Below are 17,098 nucleotides of genomic sequence, written 5' to 3' on the forward strand. Positions count from 1 at the left end.
AAACAATATCACAGTCCTATTATTTTAGGAGATAAGCGGGATATCCCCCTGGCTACCGATGAGGGTGGACATGCATTGTTCGTCATAGTTCTAAGGAGATGTATTATACTCTCCCTATCCCTGCACTACATGAATAGGATTTTCGCTAATCTGTGCATCTGGAGCTAAGTATACTTTTTTTTCTCTGACTTTATGTTTAAGCTAGCCAATGTATGGCATTTTTTACATATTTGCTGATGTCCTTTGAATTGTACAAATATTCTTTCTTTTTTGAAATATCGTTTTGGTCTTAAATAGAGATGAGCGAACGTATTCGTCCGAGCTTGATATTCGTGCGAATATTAGGGTGTTCGGGATGTTCGTTATTCGTAACGAACACCATGCGGTATTCGGGTTACTTTCACTTCCTTCCCTGAGACGTTAGCGCGCTTTTCTGGCCAATTGAAAGACAGGGAAGGCATTACAACTTCCCCCTGTGACCTTCAAGCCCTATACCACCCCCCTGCTGTGAGTGGCTGGGAAGATCAGATGTCACCCGAATATAAAAGTCGGCCCCTCCCGCGGCTCGCCTCAGATGCCTTGTGAGTTAGATGAGGGACAGTGCTGCTGGTACCGGAGCTGCTGTAGGGAGAGAAATAGCAGTTAGTGTAGGCTTCAAGAACCCCAAAGGTCCTTATTAGGGCCAGTAATACCTGTGTGTTGGCTGCTGTTAGCAGTGACTTTTTTTTTTCTCAAAATCGCCTCTGCAGAGCGTTGCACCCGGCATTAGGGACAGAAGTGTTGGATAGGCAGGGAGAGTGTTAGGAGTGAGTGTAGCCTTCAAGAACCTCAACGGTCCTTTCTAGGGCCATATTTAACCGTGTGCAGTACTGTGCTGGCTGCTGTTAGCTGTGCTGCATATTTTTTTTTTTTCTCAAAATCGCCTCTGCAGAGCATTGCACCCTCCATTGATACTACAGGGAAAGAATTGTGTAGGCAGGGCCACAACACAGTTATTATTCATTGAATATACGCAGTGGGTCCTTTTGGTGTAAAAAAAGGGAAAAGAAATCTATTTGTTCTGCCTCTGTCCGTCCTAAGGGCTGTGGACACGTGTGAGCTGCGTGTACAACGTTAACAAATCAGACGCACCCAGCTACGGTTTACTGCTGGCTTCGCCATTTGCTTTCCTTAATTGGGAAAAAAATACCTGCTCTGCCAGAGTTAATAACTCTGCTACCCTCAAGTTCTGTGACACATTAGCAGGGCCACAGCACAGTTATTAAACTTCTCATGTTCATTGAATATACGCAGTGGGTCCTTTTGGTGTAAAAAAAGGGAAAAGAAATCTATTTGTCCTGCCTCTGTCCGTCCTAAGGGCTGTGGACACGTGTGAGCTGCGTGTACAACGTTAAAAAATCAGACGCACCCAGCTACGGTTTACTGCTGGCTTCGCCATTTGCTTTCCTTAATTGGGAAAAAAATACCTGCTCTGCCAGAGTTAATAACTCTGCTACCCTCAAGTTCTGTGACACATTAGCAGGGCCACAGCACAGTTATTAAACTTAGATTATTCATTCACTAGAGGCAGTGGGGCGTTTCGTTTTCAAAAAAGGGAAAAAATTATATTTGGCCTGCAGTCTTGCGCCAATTTATTTCCTGCCTGTGAAATCAAATCACTGGTAATACAGCATGCTGAGGGGTAGGGGTAGGCCTAGAGGACGTGGACGCGGCCGAGGACGCGGAGGGCCAAGTCAGGGTGTGTGCACAGGTTGAACTCCTGTTCTAGGTGTATCGCAGCCGTCTGCTGCGCGATTAGTAGACAGGCACGTTTCTGGCGTCCCGACAGTCATCGCACAATTCATGGGTCCACGCGGGAGACGTTTATTAGAAAATGAGCAGTGTGAGCAGGACCTGTCGTGGATGGCAGAAAGTGCTTCGGGCAACCTATCGTCCAGCCACAGTTCTGCGCCGTCCACTGCTGCAAATCCGAATCCTCTGTCTGCTGCTCCTCCTTCCTCCCAGCCTACTCACTCCACTACAATGACACATGCTCAGGAGCGGGAACACTCCCAGGAACTGTTCTCGGGCCCCTGCTTAGATTGGGCAGCAGTGGTTCCGCTCCCACCAGAGGAGTTTATCGTCACTGATGCCCAACCATTCGAAAGTTCCCGGGGTCCGGGGGAAGAGGCTGGGGACTTCCGCCAACTGTCTCAAGAACTTTCTGTGTGTGAGGAGGACGATGACGATGAGACACAGATGTCTTGCAGTGAGGTAGTAGTAAGGGCAGTAAGTCCGAGGGAGCAGCGCACAGAGGATTCGGAGGAAGAGCAGCAGGACGATGAGGTGACTGACCCCATCTGGTGTGCAACGCCTACACAGGACAGGTCTTCAGAGGGGGAGGCACGGGCAGCAGCAGGGCAGGCTGCAAGAGGCAGTGCGGTGGCCAGGGGTAGAGGCAGGGCCAGACCGAATAATCCACCAACTGTTTCCCAAAGCGCCCCCTCGCGCCATGCCACCCTGCAGAGGCCGAGGTGCTCTAAGGTCTGGCAGTTTTTCACAGAGACGCCTGACGACCGACGAACAGTGGTGTGCAACCTTTGTCGCGCAAAGCTCAGCCGGGGAGCCAACACCAACAGCCTCACCACCACCAGCATGCGCAGACATATGATGGCCAAGCACCCCACAAGGTGGGACGAAGGCCGTTCACCGCCTCCGGTTTGCACCCCTGCCTCTCCCCCTGTGCCCCAACCTGCCACTGAGATCCAACCCCCCTCTCAGGACACGGGCACTACCGCCTCATGGCCTGCACCCACACCCTCACCTCCGCTGTCCTCGGCCCCATCCACCAGTGTAGTTCAGCGCACCGTCCAGCCGTCGCTTGCGCAACTGTTGGAGCGCAAGCGCAAGTACGCCGCCACGCACCCGCAAGCTCAAACGTTAACCGTCCGCATAGCAAAATTCAGCCTTGAGATGCTGCCGTAAAGGGTTGTTGAAACGGAGTCCTTCAAAAGTATCATGGAGGCGGCGGCCCCGCACTACTCAGTTCCCAGTCGCCACTACTTTTCCCGATGTGCCGTCCCAGCCCTGCACGACCACGTCTCCCGCAACATTGTACTCGCCCTCACCAACGCGGTTAGTGGCAAGGTCCACTTAACAACGGACACGTGGACAAGCACAGGCGGGCAGGGCCACTACATCTCCCTGACGGCACATTGGGTGAAATTAGTGGAGACTGGGACAGAGTCAGAGCCTGGGACCGCTCACGTCCTACCCACCCCCAGAATTGCGGGCCACAGCTCGGTGGTGGTATCTGCGGAGGTGTATGCTTCCTCCACTAAAGCACCCTCCTCCTCCTCCTCCTCCACAACCTCTGTCTCGCAATCAAGATGTGTTAGCAGCAGCATGTCGCCAGCAGTCGGTGTCGCGCGGTGTGGCAGCACAGCGGTGGGCAAGCGTCAGCAGGCCGTGCTGAAACTACTCAGCTTAGGAGATAAGAGGCACACGGCCCACGAACTGCTGCAGGGTCTGACACAGCAGACCGACCGCTGGCTTGCGCCGCTGAGCCTCCAACCGGGCATGGTCGTGTGTGACAACGGCCGTAACCTGGTGGCGGCTCTGCAGCTCGGCAGCCTCACGCACGTGCCATGCCTGGCCCACGTCTTTAATTTGGTGGTTCAGCGCTTTATGAAAAGCTACCCACGCTTGTCAGACCTGCTCGTAAAGGCGCGCCGCCTCTGCGCACATTTCCGCAAGTCCCACACGGACGCTGCCACCCTGCGCACCCTGCAACATCGCTTTAAGCTGCCAGTGCACCGACTGCTGTGCGACGTGCCCACACGGTGGAACTCTACGCTCCACATGTTGGCCAGGCTCTATGAACAGCGTAGAGCTATAGTCGAATACCAACTCCAACATGGGCGGCGCAGTGGGAGTCAGCCTCCTCAATTCTTTTCAGAAGAGTGGGCCTGGTTGGCAGACATCTGCCATGTCCTTAGTAATTTTGAGGAGTCTACCCAGGTGGTGAGCGGCGATGCTGCAATCATTAGCGTCACCATTCCTCTGCTATGCATCTTGAGAAATTCCCTGCAAAGCATAAAGGCAGCTGCTTTGCGCTCGGAAACGGGGGCGGTGGAAGACAGTATGCCGCTGGATAGTCAGGGCACCCTCCTGTCTTTTTCTCAGCGCATACAGGAGGAGGAGGAGGAGCATGAGGAGGATGAGGAGGAGGGGGAAGAGACAGCTTGGCCCGCTGCTGACGGTACACCGGCTGATTGCCTGTCATCCTTTCAGCGTGTATGGCCTGAGGAGGAGGAGGAGGAGGAGGATCCTGAAAGTGATCTTCCTAGTGAAGACAGCCATGTGTTGTGTACAGGTACCCTGGCACACATGGCTGACTTCATGTTAGGATGCCTTTCTCGTGACCCTCGCGTTGCACGCATTCTGGCCACAACGGATTACTGGGTGTACACACTGCTCGACCCACGCTATAAGGAGAACCTGCCCACTCTCATTCCCGAAGAGGAAAGGGGTTCGAGAGTGTTGCTATACCACAGGACCCTTGCGGACAAGCTGATGGTAAAATTCCCAGCCGACAGCGCTAGTGGCAGAAGGCGCAGTACCGAGGGCAAGGTAGCAGGGGAGGTGCGGAGATCGAGCAGCATGTACATCCCAGGCAGTGCAACAGTCTTTAAGGGCCTGGACAGCTTTATGGCTCCCCACCAAGACTGTGTCACCGCTCCCCAGTCAAGGCTGAGTCGGCGGGAGCACTGTAAAAGGATGGTGAGGGAGTACGTAGCCGATCGCACGACCGTCCTCCGTGACGCCTCTGCCACCTACAACTACTGGGTGTCGAAGCTGGACACGTGGCCTGAACTCGCGCTGTATGCCCTGGAGGTGCTTGCTTGTCCTGCGGCTAGCGTCTTGTCGGAGAGGGTGTTTAGTGCGGCTGGGGGAATCATCACAGATAAGCGTAGCCGCTTGTCAACCGACAGTGCCGACAGGCTAACACTCATCAAGATGAACAAAGCCTGGATTTCCCCAGACTTCTGTTCTCCACCAACGGACAGCAAGGATACGTAAGCAATACGTAGGCTGCACCCGCGGATGGAAGCTACGTTCTCTCTCACCATCCAAAACGGGGACATTTCTGCTTCATCAATCTGTGTCTAATATTCCTCCTCCTCCTCCTGCTCCTCCTCCTGAAACCTCACGTAATCACGCTGAACGGGCAATTTTTCTTAGGGCCACAAGGCTCACTCAAATAATTTTTCTGAACAATTTTTAAAAGTTTCAATGCGCTTAAAAGCGTTGGAAGTTTAACTTGAACCAATTTTTCGTTACACTGGGCTGCCTCCAGGCCTAGTTACCACTTAAGCCACATTAACCAAAGCGATTACTGGGTTTCACCTGCCCTCTTGGCTGGCCAGGGCCAATTTTTCTGATGTACATTTGTACTGTTGATACAGCAATTTTTGTGGGCCCTCGCCTACAGTGTAATCAAATTAATTTTTAGCCCACCTGCATTACAGCTGACGTTACCTCAGCTGTGTTGGGCAATGCAATGGGATATAGTTATGTACCGCCGGTGGCTTCCTGGCACCCACCCAGGCAGTGGGTCCACAGGGAATTATAAATGCATCTGTTTCCACTTGTAAAGAACCCCAGTCTGACTGGGGCATGCAGTGTGGGCCGAAGCCCGCCTGTATTACGCACGACATTACTACCTCAGCTGTGTTGGGCAATGCAATGGGATATTTTTATGTACCGCCGGTGGGTTCCAGGGAGCCACCCATGCTGTAGGTGCACACGGAGTGTAACCTACATGTGTCCACTTGTAAAGAACCCCAGTCTGACTGGGGCATGCAGTGTGGGCCGAAGCCCACCTGCATTAAGCACGACATTACTACCTCAGCTGTGTTGGGCAATGCAATGGGATATTTTTATGTACCGCCGGTGGCTTCCTGGCACCCACCCATGCTGTGGGTCCACAGAGAATTATAAATGCATCTGAAAGCACATCTAAAGAACCCCAGTCTGACTGGGGCATGCAGTGTGGGCCGAAGCCCACCTGCATTAAGCACGACATTACTACCTCAGCTGTGTTGGGCAATGCAATGGGATATTTTTATGTACCGCTGGTGGGTTCCAGGGAGCCACCCATGCTGTCGGTCCACAGGGACTTCACAATAGGGGGTTGTACCTGCCTGTGTCTATGAAGTAAAAATCCCGGTCTGACTGGGTCATGCAGACACCTTGACAGAATGAATAGTGTGTGGCACATAGGTTCCCCATTGCTATGCCCACGTGTGCAGCTCCTGATGGCGGTGGCACAGGATTCTATTTCTCATTGCTTCTGTACAGCATTGTGGGCTATCGCCCGGCCCCTTTTAAAGAGGGTCGCTGCCTAGCCGTGCCAACCCTCTGCAGTGTGTGCCTGCGGTTCCTCCTCATGGCAGACGCACTTATAAATAGACATGAGTGTGGCATGGCATGAGGGCAGCTGAAGGCTGCGCAGGGACAACTTGGTGTGCGCTGTGGACACTGGGTCGTGCGGGGGGGTTGGTCAGCATGTAACCCAGGAGAATTGGCAGCGGAGTGTCATGCAGGCAGTGATTGTGCTTTGTTGGAGGTAGTGTGGTGCTTAGCTAAGGTATGCATTGCTAATGAGGGCTTTTCAGAAGTAAAAGTTGTTGGGAGGGGGGGGGCCCACTCTTGCCGGTATTGTGGCTTAATAGTGGGACCTGTGAACTTGAGATGCAGCCCAACATGTAGCCCCTCGCCTGCCCTATCCGTTGCTGTGTCGTTCCCATCACTTTCTTGAATTGCCCAGATTTTCACACATGAAAACCTTAGCGAGCATCGGCGAAATACAAAAATGCTCGGGTCGCCCATTGACTTCAATGGGGTTCGTTATTCGAAACGAACCCTCGAACATCGCGGGAAGTTCGTTTCGAATAACGAACACCCGAGCATTTTGGTGTTCGCTCATCTCTAGTCTTAAACTATTACGTTAATTGTTCTTTGATGAACCCATGATTTATGGGGGAAACACGTTGGAACTCAGTCTCTGTTTGGAATTTGGTTTTGTCCAGGGATTTTCTGTAGGAAGATACTGTATGCTATTTTTGTTGCCACTTTTGTTGGTACTTCTCAGTACTGATATGTCTTAGAACTATAGTGCCTGTATCAATGGTCATATTTTATTCGGAGATCACACAGCTTTCTGCGCGTATTTCTGTGCGGAAAAACGTCTGCACCGCATGCGGACGAAAATCCGCATGACCACATCCATTGCCACCCATATGTTCTTTCTTTGGCAGGTGCGGATTTTCGTCAGCATCTGCGGTGCATTTTTTTTTTCCGTGCAGAGTTGCGCGCGGATCTCCGACCGTGTGACTGAGCCATATGCCTCTCCTTTCTCTAGTTAGCTCTATCTTCCTACATTGCAGTGTAGGGTTTTCTATTGATAGGTTTGAGAGTGGGGTTGCCTTTCTCAGGGAGGATACCCTGCTTAGGCAGTAAAGTAATGGGACTGTGATAGGGTTTCTGTTCTATTAAAGGTTACATTTTATCTGTAAAAAGGATGTCCACTTTTATGTGTGTATTTTCAATTTATATGGCCCATAAGATTTTTCTTTTTGGGTGCAACCTCCAGTTACCAGTTTGTTGACTCCTTTTCCTAGTTGATTTATCAGAAAACACTGGGAAGTCTGATAACATAAGGTGCCTCATTGTTAGAGGGGTTGTCCAGATACTGGACAACACTTTTTCAATAGGATCCCCTGTGGGAAAATAACAAACGTACCCCTCGGCGGATGCTGCGATCCAACACTGTAGCCTGCTATGGTCCTTGAGTTTGTGGTGACAGAGGATGTTACAGGAAATCACATGACTGCTGCATCCAAGGAGAGGCTGCAGTGTCACGCCCGTTCTCCTGGCAATGGCGCTCACATCCTGAGTGTGATGATGCAGGAGTTCAAGAATGCAATACATTGGCTGCAGTGGTCATGTGATTCCTGTGATATCATCTGTCACAACAAACCCCACCTCTGCAGTGCTGGTCACTGGTTGCTGCAAAAGGGTAAGTATGTCTCTATGTATTATTTTCACACAGGAATAAATGGACAACCCCTTTAAAGTTCTTTTACATGAGCCAACTTTTCAGCCCAATGTATCAAGCACCGATCAATTCGCATGTCGATCGGCGTTCATTTGATTTTCTTTTTCGTAGTCTGAGAACTGGTTATAGTTATGATTGCTTGTCCCCACAAGCTACATGTACATCTAGGGAGATATACCTCTGGTCAGATGAATGAATGAGTATTCACTCCTCTATCGGCTGATGATTGGTCCTTTCCCATGGGTTTTGTATCTGTAATTGTTGGGATTAATACAGAAACTAATTACGATGGCCCTTCTCAATCTGTATAACTGTGTAATCATATGAAACAATGTGTTACTCCCAGGTGAGAAACAATGCCCAAACAACTGGATCTGCCCAGCAAATGTACCTTGTGCCAACACAACTTTATGCCGATGCACAACGGGATACTACCAATGTATAAAGAAGGGCGTCATACTCTGCAAAGGTGAGCGTCTGTTATTTTGTTATGTCTAATCACAAGGTTGCTGTATTGTTCTTTTTTATATTCATTGATTTAAAAAGTCTGTTTGGCTATTTTATTTTAGAGACTAAACTGATTATGACAATAATAAGCTCAACAGTACTAAGGAGGTGGAAGGTCTTGAATCGTTTACAGTAGAGGAAACAGAAAGAGTGCTCAGGAGAAATGTGGTCTTCCTACACAAGGGGGCAGCAGAGCAACAAAAGTAACAGATGCAGTGATACATGTAACACCACATTACACCTAGTAACATGCAGATAACTACATTAATGCTTCAAATACAAAGTAAAATATAAAGTCAGGCAAGTTTCATAGGGTTTTAGTACAGACACATTATACAAATGATATACAATGCAGGCAACAATGTGTTCATAAAGGTCCATTCACATGTTGGGAGGATTGGCCAGTGCATAGGTCTGAGAGATGCCTTTGACGTATGGCACTTTATAGCCATGTAGTGGCATAAGTCACCCATATCAACCAATCACGGTGCAGCTCTCATTTTACCACAGCATGTGCATGGCGGATGTCAGGAAGGGGTTTAAGAAATGAAAGATGAGCTCTAACTGGTTTCCATAGGGGCAACAGGACAGCTTTTCTGCTAGACAGTTCTGATAAGTGTGGTGCAGTACTGAGCCTGCAGTGTACATCAGGAGTACAGACCAGAGGAATGCTCCAGGTATACTTCTGAGGAGTGTCTTAAGCAGGCATACAGGACTGGGGGGACTCTAAACCCACTTACCCCTTTGCTCCCCACACTGAACGAAATGACCAAAAAGACTTGCTGGCTTTTAAATGTGGGTAGGCCACGGCTTTATTGAAATATTTTTTAAACAAATTCAATCATCCACTCATCCCTTTCCATGCCAAAAACGGCCATGAAATTGAAACTGTGTGAAAACTAGAAAAAACAACAAGGCATAAGAAAGCCAGATAATGGGCCTGAAAAGCCCTTCCATCCATTGCTGGCATGGGAAGTCCAGAAAATTCCGCCACGAAGGATGCAGCGTAATCCTACGCTGCATTCCGCCCCCCACCTGCCAGCAAGAAGGCCGCCTCCACCCCATCTTGTAATCCCGACAAAAAAGTGTCCATCCCTATGTCGCTGAGATGTACTCCATCGCTCCTAAACATCCCCATCTCCCTTTTCTCTAACTCCCAGTGCCTTATGGCTACACCCCCTAGCGACTGAACGAACTTGGACATTTTAAAGTTTATACTCTTTCTAACTCTCTCTATTTCTTCTGTGTTCCTTGCTTCCCTCCAAAACCTTCTGGCTACAATATCCGACCATACTAGAATAACCCTTTTAAAAAACTTCTTAAAGCGACATAAGTCCTGCTTCATTAGCGCTATCAATTCGCCTAATTTTACTATGCCCAAATCATTTCCTCCTGTGTGGATGACCAGTATAACTTTATCCGGGGACCAGCTGCTGATTTTTAGCACTTCATGGAGCAGCCTGGTCCATTGCATGCCTCTGATGCCGTGCCACCGTACTTGTGCATCTCTTAGTCCCAAATCCGTGCCCATAGGCCTGGACATGGCTCTCTTCTCTGCCCAAAATATATACGAGTGGCCCACTACCCAGACTGTTCAGTCGGAATCTGTTGAACAAACCAAACAAAAGGGGAAAGAAAAGGACCCCAAACAACAACCATCAAAGCCTTAACCTGTTATATTATAAAAACTCTCAAATCCGGTCTGACTTATGCCCGATAAGCCTCCGACTTCCATCGACCCACCTTCTTCACCTCTTCACCGCGTAAGCCGCAAGCAAAAGCTGACGTGGCAGCTCCAATTCTAAACAAATGCGAGCCAAATTCACCCAGCGTAAAACCCAGCTTTGCAAGGCACGCCCGGATTATCGCCGTAAACTGGAATTTTGTCAACGGGGAGCCCGACGCATGCGCCAACAGCGGACCCGCTCTGCTGTGCTGGGTCAAAAAACTTTTTATCAAAAAGAGCAGGCACCACTTGGTCCCCAGGGTTCCGATATGCAACCATTCGCCCGCGCCGTACACGTCGGTTTTCGACTTGCGAACGCAAATCTTAATATTGTCGCTTTCGGTCACGGCGTCGGAAAACAGAAGACCCCCCAGTTTGCTTTTGCTAGCCGAAAGCAAATTCGCACAATCTTAGAGCTGCGAAAAAAGCCAGCGAAAAAGCGGCACGAAAAAGAAACGTCACTGCTTCGTCCTCCCAAACCAACTCCAAGGTTTCTAGCATCGCGCAGAGTAGTTCGAACGTGATCGGGTGCCTGCCGTCCCGAGTCAGCTTCTCCTTTTTCCAACCTTTCAATATCTGTCCAAAAACGAAATCCTTCGTTACGTCGCGGCTACTGTGAAGACGCAGCAAAAAGGCGATAGCCGACACATGTTTTCTGGCTGCGTCCGCCGATGCCCCATTCTTGCGCAAGGCCGCCAATATATCTAAAGTTACCGACCTGGCCCGTTCCGTTTCCGGAAAAACGCCCCCCCCCCCCTGCGGCCACGAACCATCGCTTCCAAAGGCTATTATACCGCTTCAATGTGGATTCCGCTACTGACTTTCGCATCAAGGCTAGGAGCTCCCTTCTATTATCTTCCACAATAAAGCAGGGCGACATACCCCCTCGACGTCCGCCGTCGGGTGCAGCTCCCTGAAATTCTTCATCTGGAATCGAGAAAGAGCGTCAGCCGTATTATTCAAATAGCCTGGAACATGGCTTGCCTTAAACTTCATATTATGTTGCAAAAAACGTAGTACCAAATGGCGTAGCGCCGCCAACACTAAAAAGGAGGAGGACGACTGCTTAATAACTGCCCTCACCACCGTCTGGTTATCTGACCAAAAACAGATGCTACTGTTCGCCAAATCCGGGCCCCATATCTCCATGGCAACCATTAGAGGAAAAATCTCGAGCAGCACTAGGTTTTCTACCCACTCTCTCTCCACCCAGGCTTCTGGCCATGGGGCGCTACACCATTTGTTTCCAAAAATTACTCCAAAACCACACGATCCCGACGCGTTCCAGAACAGGCACGACTCTTCGTTTCCGCCTTCCTTCTCTTGATAGATGACCTACACATTGAAAGTTTTGAAAAAAACCTTCCAAATTTGCAGGTCTGCCTGCATCTCCTTTGTCACCCTGATAAAATGATGCGGCTCCTTAGCCCCTTTTGTTGCCAGGGACAAGCGCCTGGAAAAGGCGCGTCCCATGGGAATGACCCGACATGCGAAATTTAGCAAACCCAGTAGTACCTGCATTTGATGCAGGATAACTTTGCGTGAACTGCAAATCATCTCTACCATTTGCCGCAAGCGCGCGGTTTTATCTTCCGGTAAACAAAAAAACATATTTTCCGCATCTATTTCAATGCCTAAGAAAACTAGGCACGACGATGGGCCAACCGTTTTCTCTTCCGATAGCGGAATGCTGGCTTTTTCTTTTAGTCTCCGGAACGATGCTAATAAAAACCCGCAAACTTCGGAATTTGGGGGCCCGACAAAAAGGAAATCGTCCAAATAGTGTAATACCGATAAGGCGGCTGTCTCAAATCTAAGCATCCATTCCAAGAAGGAACTGAACACTTCGAAATAGTAACACGAAATCGAGCACCCCATAGGTAAACACATGTCCACGAAATAAAGACCTTCGATGCAACAGCCTAAAAGATGGAAACAATCAGGGTGCATCGGGAGCAAGCGGAAAGCTGATTCGATATCCGCCTTAGCCAAAAGAGCGCCGGCCCCGCTTGTCGAACTAGAAAAATGGCTCGGTCAAAAGATGCATACAGCCGCTTGCTCCTTTGAAATCCCGTCGTTGACTGAATCGCCCGTCGGGAAGGATAGGTGATGGATAAGTCGGAACTTGCCTGGTTCCCTCTTCGGTACCAATCCCAAAGGTGAAACCTGCAAGTTCCCGAATGGAGGCTCCTGGAAGGGACTCGCCATCTGACCCAGAGCAACTTCTTTGAATAACTTCTTAATCACCAACCCCTTGTTGTCTCGAGCGGATTTTAGGTTACCACTAAGCATGAGCGAACAACCTGGGGTGAACGAGATAACGAAACCATCGGTAAAACCTGATCTAAGCAGTTTTGCCTCCTGCTTCTTGTGGTACCTGTCGAGCCACCGCTCCAGGTACTTGACGTTCACCGGGGTTCGTTGCTGCGCCGGGCACCCCAGGTGTGACCGCCGTTCTCTGGCGTCGGAAACATCGTACCGCCGCGTGTGATCCCCCACAGACTAAGCACTCATAACGAAATTTGCATTAGGTGTAGAAGCGACAGTGACCCTCGTTGAATGACCAATAAGAGCCAGAGGGCTTTGGGGCACAGGTGCCTGTTGCCCATGGCGCCTGTGGCGGTTCCTTGAAAAAAAATGGCTTTGAGGCCTTCTGAGCCAGGATAAGCTGGATCCAAATGTCAGTTGCTTTTGTAGCCCAGCTTATATTTTTCAAACTCGAAATATGGTGTCTAAAATCCTCGTTGTAACGCCACCATGCAGATCCGCCGTGCAGTTTGTAAGCGCTGTGGATGGTATTTATGTAAACGAATAACTCTGGACCCTTCTGAGGGTGTTGCTGACACACCACGTGCGCAAATGTCAAAATGCCTATAGCCAATTACCAAAAGTTTTGGCTACCTTTGCTTTTTTATCCACTCCACATTCCGAAAAACGTTCCTTATCAACTGAAATATGTTCCACCGACAGCAGTGACCATATATCCACGTATAAACCACTTCTGATTTTCTCAACTACATCATCCACCAAGCCCACTCCCAACGGGGCTACCCCACAGAACAAAGAATCTGCGAATTTTAGGCCGTCACTGCACAACTCTTCGCCCCTTCCGCTCGCCCCCGTAGGCAAGCTTCCAGGTGCGTGATAAAATTCACCAACCACAGGTGAGGCTAAGCCCCCTGGCTGAGCATTGGACACTGTTAGCCCTTTATCCACATCAAATCGATTTACCAGCGCCTTAAGTGCTACCATAAAATCTTTATTATTTCTGTCACTTCTGGATACTGAAAAATCCCAAACCCTGCGACAAGATGACTCACCCGCCTGTGTCCCTCCGGCCCTGCCAAGGGGAAGCTGGGGCTGGGTGATGCCGGTTGACGAGTTCCTCGATCCCGTACAGTGTGTCGTTCCAAAACCCGTTTTGGGAGGCATGAAATATAAGACCTAGCCCAAAAATAAGCCCTAGCTGTGTTAAACTTAAGGAAAAAAGGGAATACTTACTAGAGATAAGCGAGCACCCAAATGCTCGCGTCCGCGTTATTTGAGTCGAGCTTTTTGTAAAATTCGAGAGCTCTACTCGAGTAACGAACCCTATTGGCTATAACGGGAGACTCGAGCATTTTTGTATGTGGAACGCCGGGTCCCGAGCTTTTTTTTTTTTCTTGGTTCGTGTTCTCTCTCTCTCCCCCTGCCCAAAAATTTGCCATTGACACTCACGCTGCATTGCAGTGGGGCCAAAACAGGCACGTCACAGCGTGGGAGAGCCAAAAACTGGGGCGGGGTCGAACACGGCATGATGCTTGTTTGAGTAACGAGTACCATCGAGTATGCTAATACTCGAACGAGCATCAAGCTCGGCAGAGTACGTTCACTCAACTCTAATACTTACCTAGCAGACTCGGTATGTGTCTTCCAGCTGCTCTCCAGAGCTCCACTGTGTATTCTGCAGATGTGACAGGTGCAGCAGAGAATTCTTTTTCCTCGCAGGGATGAAGGAAATATCTGCCGCATGCGGCAGATGTGTTTTTCATCCCCGCGGCAACTCAACAGCGACGGACAGGTAAGTATTTTTAATTTTTTTTTTACACTAAAATTCTTGTTTTTCAGGGAAGAGGTTTTATGTAAAGCTCTTCCTTGAAAAACAATTCAGCGGTGCTGGCTGACCATAGAAGCGTGTTTTTGTGTGCGCGTATGCACGCACAAAAACACGCTCGTGTGATGCCACGCTAAGTGTGCAGTTAGACTATGTTATTGAAGCAGTCTCTGATAATATGGCCTCCATGGACATTGAGTAGATGGTTCCGATCCCAGACCTGGTGGCCATTGAAAATTGCAAGTGACTTGGTCACTGATCTGACCAGTTTTCCTTTATGTGTAACAGCACCATTTGTCTAGAAATCACAGAACAATGTACTCGCCCATAGGATATTTCCAAAATGCTCCATTCTCCAGATATTGATTCCTCTATCCTCTTGTTTTTTTTACTGCTTGTTGCAAGGGAAACCAATCAACTTTTCTATGCAAAGAAATAGTAGAGGAGGTACCATTTGATAACTTTTTTTATTCTTCCATGGATGGAAGTCTGTGAAGGCTTGTTTTTGCGTGACGAGCTGTAACATAGTATGCTAGGTTGAATGAAGAGAATGTCCATCTAGTTCAGCCTGTTTCAACTCCCCATCCCGTCCTTGGTGGTTCAGGTGAAGGTGGAAAAACTCCAATGAGCCAATATAGTGTAGTTTTTATTGGTAAAATTTTGGGCTAAATAGAGCTTTTTTGATCACTTTTATTGCCTTTTTGGGAAGGCAAAATAAATAAAAAAATAATTTTGCCTCTGTTTTTTAGTGTTTTTTTTACAGTTCTTGCTGTTCAGTATAAATAGATTGTTCAATTTATTGTGCAAGTCATTACAGATACGATGATACTAAAGATGTGGGTTTTTAAAATGTGTTTTTTTAATACAAACATAGTAAAGTGCACAAAAAAAGTTTTTCAATTTTTTTTGGCTTTTTTTTATACACTATTTTTATATATTTTTTTTTACATTTTTTATGTTCCTGTAGAGTACTTGAACCATAAAAGGTCTAATCGCTATGATATGCTTTGCAGTACTGCTGTACTGCAATGCAGTATCGCCCACAATAAAAATCACTGTCCATGGCAGGCCCAGAAACCAGTGTATGGCATCCGGTTGCCTTGGCAAACCTTTGGCCCTCTGAGATTACATTGCAGAGGGCCGATGAAGTCAGGAAGAGAGTTATCTGAGCTTATGAGGTGAGAGTAGAGCAGACATTCCCAGAGTTTGGAGATGAAGGGGAGATTAGAGACTGGTTAGCAGTGGGCAGCACAGGAGGAGTCAAGAGACGGTTTCTTTGGTAACCAAAGCCATATGCTTTTAATTTTTTCATTGACATATCCATATGCGAGCTTGTTTCTTGCAGGACGAGTTGTATTTTTAATGGTACCATGTAATGTATGGAAAAACTTTTACAAATTTTAGGGTGCATTCAGACAACTGTATATCGGCGAGGTATTCATGCCGGCCGATATATGGCATCTCTCTGGAGGGGGAGGAGGCTGGAAGAGTCGGGAGCAGTGCTCTGAGTTCCCGCCTCCTCTCCACCCCTCTGCACTATTTGCAATGAGAAGAGGCGGGGCTAAGTTCTGGGAATTAGCTCCGCCCCTGTCCCACCTCTCCTCATTGAAAATAGTACAGGGGGGGTGGAGAGGAGGCAGAGAGGGGGCGGGAGCTGGGAGCACTGTTCCCGGCTCTTCCAGCCTCCTCCCCCTGCAGAGAGAGACGCCGTATATCGACCAACGTGAAAACCCAGCCGATATACAGTCGTCTGAATGCACCCCTTAAGTGAAAAGAAATGAAAACAAAATGCAATTGCACCATTTTTGGTGGGCTTCGTTTTTACATTGTTCCCATAGCAGTAAAAATTACATTTGAACTGAGTTCTGTGGGCCGGTACGAATACAGTGATACCAAATTTATATATATATTTTTTGATGCTTTTTTTTTTTTTAAGAAGTGGATACATTTTTTTTCTTAAACAAAAATTGCTTTGCGTCACCAGATTCTTGGACCTGTAACTTTTGTATTTCTTCATCGATTGGGCTGTGTTTGGGCTAATTTTTTGCGGAGTGAGCTGTACTTTTTATTAGTACCATTTGGGGTGCATACATCATTTTGTTCAAATTTTTTGGGAGCCGGGATTTAAAAAAAACAAAAAAACACACACACACACACTTCTGGCATTCCCCACTATTATTTTTTTACAGCATTTACCGCATGGGAAGAATACTGTGATATTTTAATATTTTGGACCTTTACGTACATGGCAATCAATATGTGTTGGTTTGTAATTGTTTAGTTTTTTTTATAGCAAAAATGAGAAAAGGAGGCTGTGTTGAACTTTTAATCTTTTTTATATAAAAAAAAAACACAACACTTTACTGAATCTTTTAAACTTTCATTTCATTCCCATAGGGAACTTGATCTTTTGATCATTTAATAGTTTGTACTTTATACTGCAATACTTCAGCAACTTTTGATTTTGCCGTTCAAGTCCTGCCTTGGGGTAAAAAAAAAAACAAAAAAAACCACACATCTGTTCTTACATTTTTTTTTATTTATTTCTTTTTTTTAAACTGGACTCACGTAGAGGTAAAAAAATGTACAAGGTGAAAAATGGTTTGTAAAAAAAAAAAAAATGACCATAAATAACCTACACAACAATATAAAAATCCAAAGATCTTTATTA

General features: G+C 47.9%; 2 protein-coding genes across 3 annotated transcripts in view; both read left to right on the forward strand.

Annotated features, from left to right (window-relative positions):
* Nucleotides 1-17,098, forward strand: part of ADGRE5 (adhesion G protein-coupled receptor E5) — a 367,255-nt gene that overhangs the window by 26,037 nt on the left and 324,120 nt on the right. For both annotated transcript variants that reach the window (XM_066593215.1, XM_066593217.1), the window contains exon 3: nucleotides 8,448-8,570. In XM_066593215.1, the coding sequence (XP_066449312.1) occupies nucleotides 8,448-8,570 (123 nt within the window). The remainder of the gene's footprint in view (nucleotides 1-8,447; nucleotides 8,571-17,098) is intronic.
* Nucleotides 12,625-17,098, forward strand: part of LOC136613168 (adhesion G protein-coupled receptor E3-like) — an 81,465-nt gene continuing 76,991 nt past the window's right edge. The window contains exon 1 of the mRNA XM_066594013.1: nucleotides 12,625-12,731. Coding sequence (XP_066450110.1) covers nucleotides 12,625-12,731 — 107 coding nt within the window. The remainder of the gene's footprint in view (nucleotides 12,732-17,098) is intronic.

The sequence above is a fragment of the Eleutherodactylus coqui genome, chromosome 2 (genome assembly GCF_035609145.1).
Source record: "Eleutherodactylus coqui strain aEleCoq1 chromosome 2, aEleCoq1.hap1, whole genome shotgun sequence".
NCBI classification, from domain to species: Eukaryota; Metazoa; Chordata; class Amphibia; order Anura; family Eleutherodactylidae; genus Eleutherodactylus; species Eleutherodactylus coqui.